The sequence below is a fragment of the Neopsephotus bourkii genome, unplaced genomic scaffold (assembly GCF_033783945.1).
Source record: "Neopsephotus bourkii isolate Nb327-2 ecotype Australia unplaced genomic scaffold, CSIRO-AGI_Nbou_v1 NB_952, whole genome shotgun sequence".
NCBI lineage: Eukaryota > Metazoa > Chordata > Aves > Psittaciformes > Psittacidae > Neopsephotus > Neopsephotus bourkii.
The window spans coordinates 75,299-97,080 of record NW_026901446.1 but is presented as its reverse complement, the minus strand read 5'-3'; the positions used below and the strand labels follow the sequence as shown (position 1 = coordinate 97,080).

The following is a 21,782-nucleotide window of genomic DNA, read 5'->3' as shown; positions in this document are numbered from 1 at the left end:
TCAATTACTTGCAATGCGTGTTACTGTCACTTTGGAAGGTGTTGTTTGAGCAGTATAATTTCTTTCCTTTCTCTGGAAGGAGAACGCTAATATATTGGCATGGTGACATGCAGTAGTGGTTTAGGTTGTGTTACTTATATTGATCTACATACGTTAAGAGCCATTCTTAAAATTACAGTGCCTAAGTCCAACTCTTCTGTTGAAAGAACTGTGGTGAAAACCACAAGTGAATGACAAAAGTAGATTTTAAAATGATAGCACGTAAAGTGAACATACTGACCCTGTGTAAATCCCATTTGGACCAGTCTTATAGATGTAGCAAATGTAATAAATATCCACACTCAGTTACCAGTGCCATGTAACTTCATTTGCATGCATCTTTTTACCATCTGAGAAGATACTTTTGATTTTTAATAGACAGATACTTGTATTTTACTTAAGTTGTTTGCATGCTGTTTGCCTGCATTTTTGCATGTTGAATTGTTTACTACCTCCACAAAACAGTTGAATTTTTGTTTTTTTTGTCTCTTCTTAGATTCTGCGTGTACTTGGTGAAAATGCAATTGCTGTCCGAACAAAAGCCATGAAGTGTTTGTCTGAGGTTGTTGCTGTAGACCCCAGTATTCTAGCCAGGGTAAAAAAAAGAAAATATCCATTATACACATACATTCTTCTGTCATACTTCAAATCAGTCTTATTTTGAATCTGTGTTTCATTTGATCTTTTCAGCTGGATATGCAACGAGGTGTTCATGGACGGTTAATGGATAACTCCACTAGTGTACGAGAAGCAGCTGTGGAGCTGCTTGGCAGATTTGTGCTCTGTCGTCCTCAGCTTGCTGAGCAGTATTATGACATGCTGATCGAAAGAATATTGGTATGGTGACTTGTGATATTAATGATAAGTGGCATGAAAAATTTGGTTTTAACTGATTTATGGAATGATGATCCCAAGAGTGGATTATATCTTACTGTTTAATGGGGAGCGTCATGCTTTCAAGATCAGCCTTGTAAAATGTACCACTTTTTTCCCTGTGAGGGTTTGTTATATCAAAAGGCACACATATGTAAAAAATTGTACCCCGTCAGATCAAGAAGTACATTCCTGTTGATTCCATTATTAAGACATAAATTAGGTGAAACGAGGAATTTTCCCACTTCTCTGAAGCCTGAGATACGGGTTATTGGTAGCAGTTCAGTAGTGTGATGAAGAAAGACCTACAGCACAGTAATCTAAAGATGCCATTTGTAACCCAAAAGAGAAGAAAACAAACAAAAAACAAACAAAAAAACAAACAAAAAACAAACAAAAAAAACAACAACAACAACAACAAAAAAAAACTAAAAATGCTTGGGCCCTCTATGCTATTTTTAGTGTTTTAAAAGGGTTCTTATTAGAGTTTTTGTATGAAAAGTTTGGTCGTTTTTTATTGTTGTTTTTTGTTTCTATTCATCTGGGCATTCAGATTAAATACAGTGTCAGATGAAATACGGTGTTAATTTAGCTGTAACATAACGCTAGGTCTTAGCATCCATGTCAGGTTTTTGTCAAATACTACTCATTTTCCTATAGTTAATGATAGAACATGTTAGTGAAGGATTTTGGGGATAAGCAGCCTCATGTGCATATGAACTTGCATAAGGCCGTTCATCTAACATTCAGATTCAACAGGTAATGCAAAGTGAATCTCCTTGTCTATTTCCTTTATCCAAAGACTTGAAGTCTTACAGTCTAGATATAAAAAAAAATCTTGTGTGTTCCAACAAAGTAGCAAGAGACATCATCACATCTAGCTTTTAAACTCTTGAATTAGGAAGTGGAACTGTACATTTACAACATCATGCGCTCTTAGATGGGAGGGTATAAGTGGAGGACAGTAGCATTTCAGCATTCTGGGGACTCAGCCTTTAAAATTGTTGCAAATGAAATGGTACAAGTTATTTATTTTATGTAAATGCACTCCTTAAATTTTTAGCCTCCTTTTCTAAATAAATTTTGCAAGTCAAATTGGATAATCTTCAAACATTAATTCATATAATACAGAAGTTAATTTATATTTCTGATTTGTTTTCAATAGTGTAATGCTTTTATGTTCACAGGATACTGGTATCAGTGTCAGAAAAAGAGTCATAAAGATACTTAGAGATATCTGCATCGAACAACCAACATTTCCCAAAATTACAGAGATGTGTGTGAAAATGATTCGGAGAGTCAATGACGAAGAAGGCATTAAGGTAGAATAAAACATATCCTTCAGGATTTTAATTATCATTATTTTAGTGTTTCCATATTTTGACCAAAAGAAAGAAGTAATCGCATTGCTCCTTTGCAGTATTTATGATTTTTATTCAGTTTTGATTTTTTAGAGCAGATGTGTTAGCTTTCTGAAATTCTCTCTGACTTGTTTTTCTTTCTTTTCTATTTTCTATTTATTTTTCAATTCTTGTTAACAGAAGATTATAAGAAATCATTTTCTGGAGGGTTTCGTAAAATTGGCATATAAAACTTCTTTCTGCAGACAAAATAAATTTTAAGTCAATATTAGGACTTGATGTTAATATATGCCAAATTCGGTTTTTATTTATTAATTTTGCCTTAGCTCTGAATGTTCAAGTGAACCAGTTATACCCCCCTGAAATTTTACTTACGTAATCATATGTAGCTCTGTGCAATATATATGCAGAAAGCCAAAAAACTAAGTTGTGTTAAATCATAAACCTTACAATGATGATTTTGTTTGATCTGGAAAAATAAGTTTAACATTATTGGGTAATTAAAAACACAATTAAAACAGTTTTGATATCACATTCTCAGTAGGATTTTAAATCTGAAACTTTACAGCTACAGCATTTTTTTTTACCACTTGAGATATGTTAACATCAAGTGGCTTTCTAAGAAGGCTGTTGAACAGCTGGATCCAAGCTGCTTCTGGGAAAGATGACCTTATTTTCTCTTCTCATTCCCCTTTCCTTTCTAAGAACATTAGAAAAAATGAAGCATTGTGTTTGATGTATGTTTTGTGTTTTCATGAATGAGGAGAGCTTCTTAGAACTATATGCCTCATAAGTTATTAGGGAATAATTTTGTTCACTCCCATTCTGTTCCATTTTTTCCTCCATACAGAAACACTGGAAGGGAACATACTTCCTATGCTAGGCTAAGACTTAACTTCCCCCTTTTCACAGCTGTTTCGAAAATTCCCAAGTAACCTACTGTTGCTGCTAGCAGTGAAGTACAAATCATAATCTTCTTATTATAGTCAGCTTCTCAGGGTATTGTGTTGTCCTGTAGAATGCAGATTAATGAAGGAAGGTGGTAACTCCATTTTCTGTAGCATCAGGTCCCAGTGATCATTTTGTGGAAATTTGTTTAGAGGTCAGTATAACTCCTCTAACAGTAGATGTGTGTCCGTTTCAGGTAACATTTCCTACAGCAGTCTCACTTAAGTTGAATAATTCCTTCTGAATGGCACGCATCAAGTCTGTTATATGAATGTAGTAGAAATAATACCTGTGTGCTAAGATACATTTATTTATCCTTTTTTTTTTTTTTCCATTCAGAAATTAGTAAATGAGACATTCCAGAAGCTCTGGTTTACTCCAACTCCACACCATGACAAAGAAGCAATGACGAGGAAAATACTAAACATCACAGATGTGGTATGTTAAACAAATTTGAGTTAAGTTGTATGCAAAATTTGTTTATGCTTTTAGTACTTTGATATATGGTCTGTAGTTTTTTAGAATACAGTAATTTGACTGACAGGTGGTTTTCTTTTTATATCTCCTGGTATTGAATATATGCTAAAATTATTTATCCAATGGAACAGGCTGTAGGAACCATTAAATGCTCACTGATCTGCTGGCAAGAATAACTGGAACCATACTGCATTCAGATTGTATAAAATACTTGTTCGGTTAAAGCACAGCATATTTCTACTTTAACATTTTCCAGTAATTGCTAGTAGCAGTATATAGTTAAGCCTAAGTAAGATGTTGTCTCTTAAAAGAAAATTTTCTCCAAAAGCTAATAACATTTTTTTTTTAAGATTAACATGCTGTTCTAATAAAAACAGGGTTATGTTCACAGTCAGGGTAAACTAGCATCTGCATAATTGTATCTACTTTTTAGGAGCAGTAAATTAAACATCTCCAAAATAACAAAATCTGTTTCAAGTAAAATGCTTTAATTTGTACTGAAAATGTGTTGTGTAAAAACCACTGTGCTGAGATGTTTTAATATCCATTACACCAAGATGTAAATACCAAATAAAGTATTCACTAAATTACTTGCAGTTATGGATTTAAACTTCATTGTGCTTTTTAGAAATGGTAGTCTAGTGTGCTTTTTTCCAGACACTCTAGAGTACCTGAGAGCTGTTCCTGAGATACGATACCAATGAAGGCTTGGTTTGTTTAAATAAAAATACACATGTACATGTATATACACATGTTCATTTCCGATTAATCAAGATTGTATTTGTGCTTTAATCTGTGCAAAATGTTCTACAGAACCAAAATTCGGCTTACATTAGAGTGAGCAGTCTCTAGTAGAATGTGGAGGTTTTGTCTTGTATGGAGTATAAATTCTGGAGTCACTTAAATGGTGAGGACCATTTTTCAAATGTAGAAGTTTCTGATCTCCAGAGATAGAAAAACATTATACTGAATGCATAGGAAAATATTATCTATGCATGTTTAATGGTCTTCTAAGATGACATCTGCATTGAAGTAATTTTTCCTCCTATACCTTTTTTATTAACCAGCTTATTCTCTAAAATACTTCTAGGTGGCAGCTTGTAGAGATACGGGGTATGATTGGTTTGAACAGCTTCTTCAAAATGTAAGTAATGAATTTTGAATATACAGTATGATTATTCTTAGAATTTTAACATTTATTTTGGTGCTAAAACACTTAGAAGGCAGACTACAAGAGCAGTCCTTTACAGTAGTCAAATTTAAATCATGCCCTTTAAACATCTGACCTTTTTTTCAGTCTTCATTGGTGCAGTTCTCTTTTGTCTCTCTGACATGAGTTTCTGTCTTTCAGTATCATCTGTTTCAAAAATGCTTCACTACTTGGTTTGGGGAGGATTTTGTTTTTTATTTCATAGTCACTTGAATAATCATAGAATGGTTGGGTTGGAAGCTTAAAGATCATATAGTTCCAACCCCAATGCCCTGCCCAGGGACATCTACCACTAGACCACAGGGTACTAAAGCGCCGTCCAACCTGGCCTGGGACACTTCCATGAATGGGACATCCATCCACAACTTCTCTGGGCAACCTGTGCCAGTGTCTCACCACCTTCACAGTTAAGAACTTCCTCCTGATGTCTTGTCTAAATTTCCCCTCTTTCAGTTTAAAGCCATTGCCCCTTGTCCTGTCTATACAGGCCCATGTAAAAAGTCCCACTCCAGATTTCTTGTAGGCCCTATTTAAGTATGCCCTGGTTAATTTTCAAACTAGAAAACCTTGTCGATCTTACTTTAGTCTGAAGTACCATAAAATAGGTGGACAAGTAAATCAGAGCCTCCTAATGCCTACACTGAACAAAAAGGCTATAGTACGGTCTCAGTCCTACGTAGATATTAAAGGATCTTCATGGACACAGTTTCAGTACCCAAAGTCATATGGAAAAAGGCTAACTGATTAAAATGTTCATAAAACTCTGTTTCATCTTTGTTTTACGTTTTTACTTGGTGTCAAAGCCATTATTTTTTAATTTCTTCTTTTTTTTATCTAAGCTTTTTAAAAGCCTTTCTTACTGCTGGCAAGTATGACTACGTTATTGTTTTCTGTATTATTTCATTAAACACAAAGTTAACTTTCATCCCAATGGAAGAATCAACAGAAGTTTTCTGGCTTTTTATTGCAATTAATTTTTCTTTAGTTCTCTTGCATTTTGGTTTGATTTTTTTACTTCCCTTAGTTTTTTCATCACCATGTAACTTTCACGGAGAAGTTAAATAAATACTTTTGTAGTGTAAAATCCTTATGTATCTGTGGTAATTGTTATAAAGCTAGCATGTATCCAGTGTAAATGAATGCTACCCTTAAAACTAAATCACATTGTTTCATCTTCTACAGCTGTTGAAGTCAGAAGAGGATGCCTCATATAAACCTGTGAAGAAAGCCTGTACTCAACTTGTTGACAATTTGGTTGAGCACATTCTCAAATATGAGGAATCTTTATCAGGTAGTATTATTTACCACCCAGTAGTTTAAATCCTTTGAATTTTATATGACAGTGTAAGAGTGGTTGCTCAAATTACTATCACAAAAATTACTGTTATAGAATTCCTATTACAAAACTGATGGTAATGATTTTTCACTTAAAAGTTCGTTATGAACTCTTGAGCACTATGTAGTAGTAAAGCTTCTCTAATTTTCACTAGCTAACTACAAAAACAGAGTAACTTCTTCAAGCTATTAGATCACTAAAACCAAAGCAAAATATGTTAACTTTTATTTCCATTAGTATATTTCACAGTTGTAATACGAACTATTGTGTGGACCAGTGTTCTGTGCACAGTAAATAGTTTAAAAACTAGTGATATCTTTGAAGAACTTTTTCTTCTTTCTTAACATATTTTGTGATCTCATGTAAGTGTTAAAACATTTTGTTCTCTAATCTAATAGGAATATTCTGTATTGCTCGTGAAAGAAAGGTAATGATAATTCAAATTATGTTTAGGGTATATATTTTTCATTGCTAAAATATACTTTGACTTAATATCTTTTTTGTATTTTCTAATCTTTTGCAGATTCTGACAACAAAGGTGTGAATTCGGGTCGCTTGGTTGCTTGCATAACCACTTTGTTCTTATTCAGCAAAATCAGGCCCCAGCTAATGGTCAAACATGCCATGACCATGCAGCCATACCTGACCACTAAATGTAGTGTAAGTAGAGAAAATCAGTCTTTTTTTTCCCCAGATAATTAAGCATGGCTGTCTTGTATACTTGATGCAATTGAAAGTAGGAAAAGAAAAATTAAAATTGTGTTATCTTACGGGCATCTTAGCTTCAGAAGATACTAGGTAAATTTGATGATCTCTGTAGCTTCTAAACTGTTCCTTACCCTCTACATTTTACAGCCAAGTGAAACTGAAACCTGTGCTGACCTTTTCCCTTGAGGATGTAATACCCAGATTTTCACCTGTTACGCAGTAGTTTCTTTAAATTGTTTTGGTTTCTAGTCACAGTCTTAGAAGTAGTTCATATTTAACATATGAATGTTAAGACTTAAGACTAAAGGTACAGTTCCATAAGACAGAGTGACCTAACATAGAGCAAATCTGTCGGAAGAAAAATGTCCTGCTCTGTCCTCTTCTGTACTTCCTATCTCGCTTTTTTGTATTCACCTGTAAAACAGTTTAGCTCACAAAAGTGATAGAGAACTAAAATGATGAACCCCGTCCCCTGCAGTAAAATGGCCTCTGAAACATTGCAGCACTTTCTGCCTTACTGATTAGCATAGTTTGCTCAGTTAAGGTTCTCATGAACCCCCTCATCTAGCAGAAGGAGCAGGGCAGAATCATGCAGCCCAGGGCAGGCTCGAGAATAATTATCTGCTTAGATTGTAGGTATAGCCTACCATTTTCCACATTCATCCCTGGAGCTTTCTCTGACATATTTATTCTGACATATTCATATTTCTCTGACATATTTATTACAGACTTTTAGAGCTAATTTTGATCAAAAAGTGTAGGAAAAGGTTTCTGATGATTTACTTGCTGCAACCCATTTAGGGGGTTACAGTGGTTTTGTACTTGTGCAGGTTGAGATCAGTTGTAGAATTGCCACTGTCACCTTGAATATGTTGAATAGCTTGGTAGTAGAATTTGGGAATTATCCTATCCTGATCAGTGGGCTAGATTTTTAAAAAAAGTCAGTTTCTAGCAGGATGTGCCTTTAACAAATAAATATTTTTCCATAGATTCCTCACTTAACAATACGTACAGTCATGATAATTCAAACCGGTCATTTTAATTGTATTTCCTACATCTGTGCGCATTGTTATCTATTTTGCTTAAGGCACGTTGAGTCATAACACAGCTTCATCTTATTTCTGACACTCACTTCCACGTGTTGTGCGTTATGTAGTGTGCATGTGTAAGGAAAAGGATTTATTTTAGGACTCCAATCAGGAACAAAAGTTTTCAGTTCTGTCACAGCATTAATGAGAGATGAAGTTCTGCTCATACTTTTTTTTTTCCCAAAAGTTCCATAGAAAACAAAACTAGCTTTCATAATAATATGGAATTTAATAGCAGATGTAAACTATATAAATACTGTTTTAGTTCTTTACCAAGTATCTTCCATGAGTTCGGAGTTTTTAGGTGTTAGTACATAACAATAATACTTAGCTTAAGGTAAAATTACCAGAAATGTTGAACACTATAAATACTGTTGTTTCAGACCCAGAATGATTTCATGGTGATCTGCAATGTTGCAAAGATCTTAGAGCTTGTAGTGCCGCTAATGGAGCACCCAAGTGAGACCTTTCTTGCCACTATTGAGGAAGACCTTATGAAACTCATCATCAAATACGGCATGACAGTAAGCTTTTAATTGCTACTATTCCATAGATTCCATTTCATGTTGTAAATTATGTGTTTTTTATTTTTAAAAAGTCTGTCTTCATTATGAAGATTACTCTCGAGCCATGAAAAATTAGTGTACTTAGTTTTCTGGAGTCTGTATGCATTGCTATATTTTGATGAGTTTGAGCAGGTTCTCGAAGCAATCTAGGAGAGGAACATTACATCTATTGGATCATTGGGTTTAGTTCAGTATAGCTTTTTCCTGCATAACTTCACAAAAATCTTTTCATTTATTCTTTCTTGCTTCTAGGTTGTTCAACATTGTGTGAGCTGTCTTGGGGCTGTTGTGAACAAGGTCACCCAAAACTATAAATTTGTATGGGCCTGTTTTAATAGATACTATGGTAAGTAAAATCCAGCATGTAATTCTCACTTTTCAGTTTTGGCTGAAAGTCTTACCATAGTGATACACTATGACTAAACACTGTGCTCAAAACTTCTGTCTTACTGTAGGTGCACTTTCGAAATTAAAAAGTCAACACCAGGAAGACCCAAACAGTACAATACTTACTGCTAATAAACCAGCACTCCTTAGATCACTTTTCACTGTTGGTGCTCTGTGTCGGCATTTTGATTTTGATCATGAAGATTTTAAGGGCAACAGTAAGGTAAAATAACTTGTATTTACTTTCCATGTCTTAGATATATTGAATGTTCCATTTTAATGTGAAAGCATATTTTATCTAGTGATTTAATTTTTTTATAATGGATACAATACAGCTTTTTGATTTTTAACTGCATGGTTTTGCAAAGGCCATGCACTGAGATGGTGTTTCTGCTTTTCTTTTTGATACTTGTGGTTTCATAAGAGATTAAAAAAGTCTGTTTTATCTTCAAATAGCTCTTATTTTTGTTTTATTTTGCTCAGGTTAACATTAAGGATAAAGTACTGGAACTGCTGATGTATTTTACAAAGCATTCAGATGAAGAAGTACAAACAAAAGCTATTATTGGCCTTGGTAAGAAATATTACAGTTTTGATTATTCTGCTTTAGTAAAAATCCATGTGTATCAGTAGGAATTTGTGAATTTGTGTAGTGGCAAGGGAGTTTAAGTTGACTGCATATTTTATTTGAGAACCACCTATAGAAAAGTTGTCAAAGAGTTGCCAGTTGCATACTTCTGCAAGTTATTTTTTCTCCATATGCAAATACATTGTAACTCAATCTTCTTTTTCAGTCCATAAGCTACGGTTAGAGAACACCTAGAAAATGTGCTGGAAAAACTGAGTATTTTAAGTGTAGGAGCAGATATTCTGTCAAGGGAACTCTGGTAGTTTATACCAACTGGGTGTGCTCTGTGAGACTTGATGAGGCATTGAGAGGTAGTCATAGTCTAGGTATTACAGTTTGTTTCAGCATTTTAACTCTATTTAACTTTCTAAATAGATTCTATATCTGAAGGCATTAGTATGGTATTTCAGTGACTTGCAGTAGTACATTAACTGCCATTCATACAACGATTTGAGGTGGAAGGGACCTTAAAGATCATCCAGTTCTAGCACCAGTACCACATGCGGGGACACCTTCCACTAGACGTGTTGCTCAAAGCTCCATACAACTTGGCCTTGAACACTGCCAGGGATGGGACATCCACAACTTCTCTGGGCAGCCTGTGCCAATGCCTCATCACTCTCACAGTGAAGAACTTCTTCCTAATATCTAGTATAAATCTACCTTCTGTCAGTTTTTTCCACTCTTGTCCTGTTCATACAAGCCCTTGTAAAAAGCCTGTCTCCAGATTTCTTGTAGGCCCCTGTTAGGTACTGGAAGGCTCCTCTAAGGTCTCCCCAGAGTCTTGTTTCTCCAGGCTGAACAACCCCAGCTCTTTCAGGCTGTCTTTATAGGAGAGGTGCTCCAGCCATTGAAGCATCTTCATGGCCTCCTCCGGACTCGCTCCAACAGGTCCATATCCCTCTTGGGTTGGGGGCCCCAGAGCTGGATGAAGTACTGCAGGTAGAGCTTCACAAGAGTGGAGTAGAGAAGAATTGCTTTGTTTGACCATTGAGTGTTTTGTATCATATTCATTTTCTCATAAGGACAAAAACTGTACATCTGAGAGAATCTTGTTTGGGCAGATAGGCCTTGGATTCTGGAAGAGTTTAGTTCATGGTTATGGCTCAGTCTAAAGAAAGTTGTGCTCTAGGCATGTGAGTTTGGATTTTCTGGTTTAACTGGACAAGAATTTGCTGCTTTGTGTTGCTGTTTAGGTGGTTGCTTCAGTTCAGACTAGGAGGGTTCAAAGGATAAGGACCAAGACTGAATATTGATTTCATATTCTATGGTAAACCATTTCAGATAATTGAGTGGGATTAATGGCTTTAGAGTTGGCTCTTTTGCAGGAGTAATGCTGCGGTTTTCTGGACTAGTTGGAGTTTTTCTAGGCATTACATCAAGGTGCACAACACTTAGTGTAGTCCAGTCCAATTTAATTATCCACTGCAGAATACTGCACATGGGATGAACCATACAAAAGGATTGCTTTGCTCATGGCTGTGAGAATGTTGCACTCGCTAAAAATGGTTCCAAATTATGTACTGAACTTCAGTTTGGGGAAACCCTGAAAATGAGGGTGGATGTCAGCGGGTATCTTAAATTTTTTTTTTTTTCTGCCTGTAAGCATATCAGTCTTTATTTTAATTAGACCTTGAAAAACTGTTTTCAGTGATATATTGATCTCCTCTACATACTGTTTCCAACTGGAGGGTAACTATGGCATGTATGGAGATGTGGGACACAGTGCAAATTTCCACCTTTCAGGCTGGTGATTGAGCAAAGTTGTCAAAGCCGTTCAATGTGTGGAGCAGTAAAGTGGAAAGAACTAATTCAACATTTATACATAGGAAAGGCATCAGGTGAAGGGTGTGTACTTTTCTATTAGCAATTATTAGCGTGCCATTTCAGTAAGGACATTCAATGGTTTCAGCCTTTGCTTTGGGATGTGTCAGTGGCCATTCTTGTATTAAGTTTAGCCATAAATCAAGGATTATGGTTATGCTTCTCCTGCATCTGTGTACTTGCAAGGCAGGTTGAGGGTATAACATTTTTTTTAGTAAATTTAGCTATACCTGTAAATATCTAACAAATATGCTTTTCATTTTTTAAATTTACTTTAAGAAATGGGTTGGACTTACTCAAAGATGGTCAAGTCATAAACAACATACATCTGTATAGAATTCACAGTTATGCCACATACTTAAAAGACAGTCATCATACCTTTTTCTCCTCTTTCCTGTCCACCTCACCTGCTTCTTTCTGCTTCCTGTTTTGAGACTGAAGTGAGATCTTAAACACATTGAGATCTTACCCTGGCCTTCACCTGCACTCTTCCATGCGTATGGAACCGGTTTTAAAAACTTGGCTCAGTCTTCCCTTTGTTTCAGCTATTTTTATACATTGCTTTTGCGTAATTTATTTGCTTGCATTTTTCCTCCCATTCTTCTTTATGTTCATGTTTTCTTTGTGTCCATTCAGAATCTTAGTTTCCGGTGTCATAAAAAATACGTGTAATGTTTGCTTTTCTTTAACAATCTTAATTAAAAAAAGTAGTTAAATATAATTCAAATTGGGGTGGTATGTTGCCATTACAGTTTCATTAAAGAGTTTGTCAGCAGCACTTCGGAATCTACATACATGATCTAAAATGCTATATACTGACCTTAATTTAGAAAAGTTTTATCAAATACAGAGTCAGAGAAACCAGTTCCTTGACAAGGGTAAGGCTCCAGCTAAAAACAGTTCTATAGTGTGTATCTTCCAGTAGATGCAGTCTTGGAAACACTTCAGATAATTTTCAAGAAAAGACCATTATAGTAGTTATGTTAATATTGACAGCAAGATACAAAATTTTTTAATGTGTTCACTGTTGTGGTTTTTTTTTCTTTCAGTATTTTATTTTTAAGTACCTGTGATATTTATCAATTTTTCCACTCACAGTTTCCAAAGAATGTTTTTCTCCAAATGTATTAGAGAAACAACAAGTAATTTTTAGTAGTGTCCCTCCCTTGTGCTTGTGAGAGTTCGTGGTCATTCAGATGCAGGCAACTACACTGGACATGCTTTCAGACCTATATAGCATTTCTTAGTGCAGCTGCTGTATCAGTCATGGATAATAGAACTGTCATGGCTAACAGAACTCTTAAAATCTGTGAATGTTGTCCATATAGAAAATCAGTACTGTTTGATCTAGAAGAAGCTATGCTGTTGGGAGGACAGGAATTCCATACCTCTGTTTTGAAGAAAGACTGAAAAAGCAGAAATAATATTTTAGAAGATAATAATATGGAATATTTCCTTTTTTCCCATCCTTAGGATTTGCATTTATACAACACCCAAGTTTAATGTTTGAACAGGAAGTGAAGACTCTGTACAACAGTATTCTTTCAGATAAGAACTGTTCAGTAAACTTAAAAATCCAGGTGTTAAAAAACCTCCAGACCTACTTGCAGGAGGAGGATACACGTATGCAACAAGCAGACAGAGACTGTAAGTGTTGAGTTCTTCTGTGCTTATGAGGCATACAAAACCTGTCTTTCTTCATACAGTTACTGTATATGTGAACTGAGTCACTTTAAGGTTGCTATCAGATGAGTAATTTTGTACCCAAAGTTTTATGAAATTATTTTCAAAAATTCATTATGTGCATAGGTATGCACATATAATAAGTATATTATTTACTTTCAAGTTGTATAAATCCTGAAAGCAATCCAGAATGCATAATTGCTCTAATTATTGTAGTAATACTTCTAATCAGTCTCTTCTAAGGTTAATTTGCAGATAGAAAATAATAAATAATTTTTTTTAATTAAAAAACCTTTATTAAGGAGCAAGATTTAGTTAAAGTCATGTCTCTCTAGTTTTTTAATGTATATTTACCATCAGACTGTTCTGTGTTTTATGAGATTAGAAAGCCATTTAAGACTGGTGAAAAGTCTATGTATTACAAAGCTTAAGTATCAGCTTGATTCAAGTAATGGAAAAGTAAATGATTATACTGTGGTGAGTATGCTTTTGTCCTTTTTACAGGGAAAAAAGTAGCAAAACAGGAAGACCTGAAAGAAATGGGTGATATTTCCTCAGGGATGAGTAGTTCCATCATGCAGCTATATCTCAAACAGGTCCTTGAGGCTTTCTTTCATACTCAGTCTAGCGTACGTCACTTCGCCCTAAATGTCATTGCACTGACGTTAAATCAGGGTCTCATCCATCCTGTTCAGGTATGGCAGGCTTTTATGATGGAAAGTTTGGTTATTCAAGTTTTCAGAGGGTTTCACGTTTGCTACATGAATTTCCAGTTTTTCTTTTCTGCGTATGTTATGGTAATTTCTTATTGTAGCAAGAGGGCTTTACAGAAAGCAAATTTTTGTGTTCTGTGTTGTTGAGCCAACAAGTGAGATTCCAAATGCTGTTGGTTTTCTGGTTGTGAATCAAGATGTAAAAGCCCAGCCAGTGCCTAAAGAGCACTTACAAATGTACATTGGAGCATATTTCTGTTACAAGTTTCTGATATATACCAGGTTGTTTTTTTAATTTGATTCTTTGTCCTGGAATATGTGTTGTTGTGCCTCCACCTCAGTCCTCTTGTTGTCCAGACACTATGAAATTCAGCAGTCAATGTCAGAACTTCTGTCATCATCTCCATTATTCTTTGCTTACATAGTGGTTTTGTAACTATTTCTCATGCTGCATCCATTGTGTATGTTCAGTCAGAAGTGGTGGTTTGGTTTTTTTTAAATGGCAATTTTTTACTCAAAATTTACTTTAGATTTTGAGAGCAAGGTAGATATTACCTGAAACTTCTCACAGCTTCTGTAGTTTTTAACACTGGTCTCTCTTGTATTTTGTATTATTTGCTTGCAAAAAGTAGTCATGTGATAAGTTGCATAGAGCTTCCTATTCTAGTTTCTGCAGTAGTCAGAATATAACAAGAACAGTAGTGTAGTAGAAGAACAAAGACTGAGAAAGAGGAGGTACAGTGACTCTGAATAATTGTTTTGTTTGTTTTTTCCAAGTGTGTGCCGTACTTAATTGCTATGGGCACAGATCCAGAGCCCTCTATGCGAAATAAAGCTGACCAGCAGTTGGTGGAAATAGACAAAAAATATGCTGGGTTCATTCATGTAAGTAACTAATTTAACATCTTGCAAAATACTGGTATGTTCTCTAGTAGTTTAGCACCTGAATATGCCTCGGGTGCAGAATAAAAAGTATAAACAATGAACAGTAACATAAGCAGTTGTAAAGATGATCTCGACTCTTTTCTCAGTTTGGAGATTCTTGTTCTTAGAGATAGAAAGCATATAATAATTTGAAGTGTATCTTCCAGTCCAAAATTTCCTTTGATTTAAAATTCACAGTAATATTTTCCTCATTGAAGAGTATTTAAGTATTTATTTGATAAGATGTGAGGACAGTTGTTTCATAATGTTTAGCAACGATTTTGCTGTATCAATGGATTAGGCATGAGAGCACCTTGTAAAAGTAGAAGCCCTTAGTATATATGTATTAGCATGTTAAGCTATCAAGGCTTTATAAATTGTAATCTAAGCAGAAGGAGCATAGGAAGCTGTTAAGATCTGAGGGATCTTACTGAAAGGAAAATCTGACAGCTAAAGTGAGGTCTTGTGGAGCTGTGGCACAGTGCAAATAATTCTTCTTAAGATCTGAAATAGAGCTGCGTCAGTACCCTCTCCTTATTTCAGAAGGCCCCAGACAATGTTCAGTGTGTGTACTGCATTGTGGGACTTCTCACATCCTATATCCGAGCAATTAGACTATTGCATTGTTGATGGCATTCAGATTCCTAATCAACTAGGCAAAAGGCTAGCAGCATAGATGGTATGAGGAGAGTTGGATATGCAACCTAACTAGAGATTCAATTTGTTCTGATACTAGAGCAAGAATTTTGAAGTAAGTAAAATCAGCTGGAAATTACAGCAAAAAGTCCTTCATTTTGTGTTTGTTAGTCCTCTTGTACTAAGATGAAATCAGTTGTTGGTTTCACTGTAAATGACACCAGGCATATACATATGGTAAAATATTCTGTTCATGAATGTAAACATTTCCGTTTTCTTGAAAACTGGGATACCTGGCTGTAGTGGGTAAACAGATTAGCTGCAGGTTTCTAACAGAATTCACAGAAAAAGCAGGTCACAGGATATTCTGATTGCTGCCACAAGTTCTGTTTTAGTCTATTTGCCAACTCAAAAGGTAGTATTGCTTCAGTGCATGTTTGAAAATTAAATTTCAGGTGAGCATCTACTTTAAAAGAGTAAGTTTTACTACTTTGAAAGTAACGATTTAAATAAAAATAAATACATTGCCATTTCAGATGAAAGCAGTAGCTGGTATGAAGATGTCTTACCAGGTACAACAGGCAATTAATACCTGCCCAAAAGATCCTGTAAGAGGTTTTAGACATGATGAATCATCCAGTGCATTGTGTTCACACCTATACTCCATGATCCGAGGGAACCGTCAACACAGACGAGCGTTTCTAATTTCTTTACTCAACCTCTTTGATGATACAGCAGTAAGCATTACATTTTCTTCACTTAAAGAGAAATACAAGCTTAAATTCTCCTTTTGCAATGTATTTTTATGACTTAGTTATAGATAACTTTATCTCCCTAATGTATTTTATTTTGCTTTATAACATAAGGCATTTACCTATCTAATGTTGCCTATTTAGAATGCATTGTTGCTTTAGCATCATTCTGTACCTTTCTGTATCCAGTTATATCTTCAGGTATGACTAAATTCTGTATATATACATGTTGTTTAGAGGTGGGTTTGGGACAGTGCATAGAATAAAATTTGTGGTCATGTTTCTAGATTGTCGGGAACAAAGGATAAATGTATAAATCTAAAATATTGTATGTTTGGTTTTATGTACCGTTTTTTTTTTCTTTTTTTCAGAAAACAGAGGTGAATATGCTCTTGTACATAGCAGACAATCTAGCCTGTTTCCCTTATCAAACACAGGAAGAGCCACTGTTTATAATGCATCATATAGACATTACGCTGTCGGTGTCTGGTAGCAACTTACTACAGTCATTTAAAGAGGTATGTGGATTTATATTTTAGTGTATTTATTATGGTGGCAGCATAAGCTGCTCTGTAATTTGGTTAATCTTTCAGTGAATACAGTACCATTATTATTATTATATTGACCAGTAGCATTACTTTGTAAGCAGGAGTAAAGAACAAGCAACCCTTTCTGTTCTGTACTCCATCTGGTCGAAAACTTCCCATACATTGCTGCTTACATTATTAAAAAATAATGATGAATTTTGCTGTCATTCCCTGGTATGGCTGAATAGTGATTAATTGCATGCATCTGGAAGCATGTGAGCCCAGAATCATTAGGAAATGCTATTTTATTATGGTTGTTTGTATAATTTTAATAATAAAATCCAGCTGGCTGTTTATTTTGTTGTCAAGTAGCTGATGGCAATTGCATGTGTGTCATCTCAGAGACTTTACATAAATTGTTTATTACAGGAAAAGAACTTACAGTCTGTCTTTTCTTAAGGTAGCATGTAAGAACCTGAATTATGGTATAGTATCAGTTGCTATAGGAGTACACAACCCTGTAGAAAATGGCCTTTGCAACTTGAAAACTTCAGTGTCTTCATTTCCTGGAAAACTTTTAACAGCAGAAGGTGCAAACTGTCAGGAAGTAAACCCATTTCTAGAATGTCCAGCCTGACTAGAAAGTACAAGTCAGAGCTCATGCCTGAAAATTACACTGCTTTGATTTGTCACCATACCAAAGTCAATTTCTAATCTGCTAGAAAGAGGAAGTACTGGGGACCATCAGGTAGCACTCAGCACAGAAAGGATGAGATCCTGCTTAGGAGATGTTAAGATCTGTGTTATGAAAAATCGTAGTAGGTGCAGTAATAATGTATGTGTGAATTTCTGTAGCTTTGAAAGCAGTAGAACTGATGATTATTAGTACTGTGTATGATCACTTGAGGTTTCTCTGATCAGCAGAGTAATTACTGTCACAGAATTTTAAGAAACAAGAATTAAAAGCATCTCGAACTAATTGTACCAAAGTACATTTGAAAATCTATGTGACACATAAATGATGTCTAGGTGAAAGAAAAATGGAGTTTTATTCCTGATTTATTGCATTTGGCTTTCTACTGCATTTTATTGTAACTGCTTATGAACTTGAGCAGTCTTCTAAGCATAACATACCCGTGGGGTACTCGTTGCTTCAGTTCCTTCTGTACCCACCTTACAAAACATGTGAATGTTGGATCATTTAGTCATCATCTCTTTGCCATAACGAATTTTAATGCTTAATATCAAGTTATAAATTAATAACATTGTTCAGGGAATTCTTGCAAATTTAAGGCAGTAGTAACTTAGGAAACATTTTTTAGAAACATACATGATGCTACTTACTCTAATTTTGGAATGTGTGTTAACATGTCTATTTGCAGTCTATGGTGAAAGACAAAAAAAAGGAAAGAAAACCTTCATCAGATGAGGAGACTGAGAGTGACAGTAACAGTGGTAGTGAGAGCGAAAGTGAAGAGGAAGCTTCTAAGCCTCGGAGGTTACGGAAACGAGTGGACTCTGATTCAGATTCTGATGAAGAAAATGATATAAATGCTGTGATGAAATGTTTACCAGAAAATTCAGCTCCTTTAATTGAATTTGCAAATGTCTCCCAAGGCATATTATTACTTCTGATGCTGAAACAGCATTTAAAGAACCTTTGTGGATTCTCTGATAGGTAAGAATATTTAGATCATAGGCCATCTTGTTATTTAGTAAGTTCTTTGTAAGGATCAAGTTTGGAATAGGTTTTTTTTTTTAGAAGAAGTTGATTATAACTAATTATTTAAGCGATAGATTTGTGTAAGAGAAGAAACATAAATGTGGTAAGTTGAATGTAGTGAAAGGCTGTCTTAGAAAAAGCAGTTACTTCATTTCTTATGAGGTTCTTTTGTGTATGGAATGATTAAAACATAAGTACTTATAGTGAACATTTTAAGAGATTTCCTTGAAATTACTTTGGTCATTTCTTAAAAGTTCTTTGCTTTTATTCTCTTCAAACAGTAAAATTCAGAAATACTCTCCATCTGAATCTGCAAAAGTTTATGATAAAGCGATAAACAGGAAGACAGGAGTGCATTTTCATCCAAAACAAACTCTGGATTTTCTGCGGAGTGATATGGCTAATTCCAAGATAACTGAAGAAGTGAAGAGGAGTATAGTAAAACAGTACTTAGATGTAAGTAAAGTTTCTTTGCAGAAAAACTGAAATTTATACTGTATTATGTAGCACAGTATAAATTTGAATGTAGGTGATGATGTATTTGATGAACATTTCAAAATGTTACGGTCCTGGTAATCTCACATGATACATTTAAGTCACCACTTCCTTTCAGGATGTTTAGCAGGACTATCTTTCAAAGATACACAGTCATTTTAAACATGGTGAAAATCAATTTCAACTAAAGGATATTCATCTTTATGGAGTATTTTCTAATTTCTGGTATTCATCTTGGCTAACCCATACAACTTGTTCACTATATCCCTGACTGTTGCCATCATAGGAATAGAAACTAGATCTGTTGTATTTACTTACTTTCCATCCCCCTATCTTTAAATACAAGTTAGAGAAAACTTGCTATTTTGGAAACACAGAAGGAAAGCTTTTACATAAAAAAAAAAGAGATTTTTACATAAAAGTTTGTAGAACAAAACATAAGGTGTTTAAGTTTAAAGTCATCTGCCATTTGTTTTACCCCGTTTCTTTACCTTGCCATTTGTTTCTTTGTTTAAGCTAGTGTGATATGCATATGTATTGTTAATGTTTCAATGTGGAATAATATGTTTTTTTAATAGTTCAAGCTCCTTATGGAACATCTGGATCCTGATGAAGAGGAAGAAGATGGAGAGGTGTCAGCTAGCACAAATGCTCGGAACAAAGCAATTACCTCGCTGCTTGGAGGAGGCAGCCCTAAAAACAATGCAGCTGAGACAGAGGACGATGAAAGTGATGGGGAGGATAGAGGAGGAGGCACTTCAGGGGTGAGGCGGAGGAGGAGTCAACGTATTTCGCAGCGTATTACGTAAAATGATTTTTATGTGCTTATAAATGTCAGTCTATTATATTAAATGTACACCAAGTAATGTAATCCACATGAAAGAAAGCATTTTGTAGATAGAGATTCTCTACTTAACCGTTTATACGACTTTTGTAGAAAGTTTAACAGAAAAGACAATAAAAAAAAAAAACCTAGAAAATGAGATTTATCCCATATAAAAAGTTATTAATTTTCCTTTGGAATGTACTGTGTGTTATCCTTTTTATTGTTGCCAAGTTTTTATGTAGCTTTATGATTCATGTGTATATATAATTTTATATATCAATAAGAGATAAAGACACGGGTACAAATTAAGAGTATGTGGTTTTACAAGGATATGTTAACCCCTTGGCGCTGGCGGTCGCGGTGCGTCTCATTGCCGGCAATGGAATGTGTGCCGGGAAATCCCAACTCCCGGCGTCAAGGGATTAAAAGCAATAAAAGCAATAATTTCACTAAAGTTCTTTTGTGTAACACTTGGTCTTTTTTCCCCCCAATGTTTTAGTCATTGAGAAGGTCAAAACGAAATTCAGACTCTACGGAGTTGGCAGCACAGATGAATGAAAGTGTTGATGTCATGGATGTCATCGCTATTTGCTGTCCAAAGTACAAAGACCGACCACAAATTGCAAGAGTAGTACAGAAAACCAGCAATGGCTTCAGTGTTCAGTGGATGGCAGGCTCCTACAGTGGCTCCTGGACTGAGGCTAAGCGCCGTGATGGCCGCAAACTGGTGCCTTGGGTAGACACTATTAAAGAGTCAGACATTATTTACAAAAAAATTGCTCTAACGAGTGCTAATAAGCTGACTAATAAAGTTGTGCAGACTTTACGATCGCTGTATGCCGCCAAGGATGGAACTTCCAGCTAATGAATTTGTACATGCAGCCAAATTTACAGGAATTGAAATAACAGACAAACTTGAAATATCAACTTTCTGACAAAAAAAAAAAATCAGTTAAATGAAGAGTAAGAATGGAACCTGGGACGCGGGAAAAGAGAAGGAAATGTTTGGTAAACATTTTTGTGGGAGCTTTCTTCGCTGTTGTGCAGCAGAAACTTCTCAGTTCATTTTTACTCCCACTGTATTATAGTTTAACAAAAAAAAATTGTTTATATCTTGAAAAAAAACTTTCTGTTTAAAAAAATAAACAAGTGAATGTTGGAAATTAGTCTGTTAATGTTCTTAATAAAGTGTTCTTGGAGTTTAACCTAGCAGCGGATGGCTTTCTTTAGCTTAGCCCAGTTTCCAGGGAAGCGTTGTTTTTCCAGGCTGTAAAATGGAAGAATCTCCTGGATATATAATTTATTCTTTTTAATAAAAAAAAAAAAAAAAAAAAGCATGCAGTATCTATGACCTATCTGCAGGAGGAGTTTTTGTAAATGTAGATTTTGATGTATTAGGTCACCCTGAAATAATACAAGAAAAGGGGTCCCCAGCAAATCTGGTGGAACGAATACTGCAATAAATTTTTTTACTTCTCTTTGTTACTTGTCTGTTTCCATTTGAATTTCTTATTGTAAAAATCTGTTTAAATCCATTTATATTATTTTGCAGTCTTTTTATGTAAAATTTACTATAGCTTTGGTTTTCAAAACAAGACATAAAATATTGTTTATACAGTTTGTATAGGCTGACTTCTGAATAATTGGTATCCTTTTATTTTTATCCCTTAAAGGGTGTAAACACAAGTTAACTCCAGGGTTTTATTGTATCCTGCAATATTTAGTATTAACTATATGATTTAGCACTGTGCCAAACACATTTTCAAGAGTACATTTTGATATAAAAAGAAACTATAGTTTATTCCTTGTATGCTTCAGTTTCTTTCTAATGCTGTCCATATGGTAATTTATGATAGTTTAAATATGGGGAAAGCTGAATGACTATTCTGCTTGGGCTGACTGGCCATGTATGAGTTTCTCTGGGTTAGTATAGAAGGATTTGTGTCAAGAGGAGAGAGTTGCTAGTATCTGAGGAGTGAATGGGTATGAGTCTGGGTAATTCCGCTACATTCCTTCACAAATTGATTTTTGAAAAAATGTTTGTATATTAGACTATTT

General features: G+C 35.0%; 1 protein-coding gene across 8 annotated transcripts in view; it reads left to right on the top strand.

Annotated features, from left to right (window-relative positions):
- The window catches only part of LOC133215119 (nipped-B-like protein), a 170,960-nt gene extending 149,435 nt beyond the window's left edge, over nt 1-21,525 (top strand). For 7 of the 8 annotated variants that reach the window (XM_061358885.1, XM_061358888.1, XM_061358887.1 and 4 more), the window contains 20 exons: nt 536-634; nt 730-876; nt 2,100-2,234; nt 3,561-3,659; nt 4,789-4,842; nt 6,091-6,199; nt 6,768-6,904; nt 8,424-8,564; nt 8,859-8,952; nt 9,062-9,216; nt 9,477-9,567; nt 12,919-13,092; nt 13,633-13,823; nt 14,619-14,726; nt 15,938-16,138; nt 16,525-16,671; nt 18,063-18,358; nt 18,685-18,859; nt 19,477-19,662; nt 20,224-21,525. In XM_061358885.1, coding sequence (XP_061214869.1) covers nt 536-634; nt 730-876; nt 2,100-2,234; nt 3,561-3,659; nt 4,789-4,842; nt 6,091-6,199; nt 6,768-6,904; nt 8,424-8,564; nt 8,859-8,952; nt 9,062-9,216; nt 9,477-9,567; nt 12,919-13,092; nt 13,633-13,823; nt 14,619-14,726; nt 15,938-16,138; nt 16,525-16,671; nt 18,063-18,358; nt 18,685-18,859; nt 19,477-19,662; nt 20,224-20,589 — 3,105 coding nt within the window. In that variant the 3' untranslated portion in view covers nt 20,590-21,525. Of the gene's footprint in view, nt 1-535; nt 635-729; nt 877-2,099; nt 2,235-3,560; nt 3,660-4,788; nt 4,843-6,090; nt 6,200-6,767; nt 6,905-8,423; nt 8,565-8,858; nt 8,953-9,061; nt 9,217-9,476; nt 9,568-12,918; nt 13,093-13,632; nt 13,824-14,618; nt 14,727-15,937; nt 16,139-16,524; nt 16,672-18,062; nt 18,359-18,684; nt 18,860-19,476; nt 19,704-20,223 lie in introns of all 8 variants that reach the window. The other variant, XM_061358883.1, reaches the window with a different exon arrangement.
- Nucleotides 21,526-21,782: the final 257 nt, after the last annotated feature.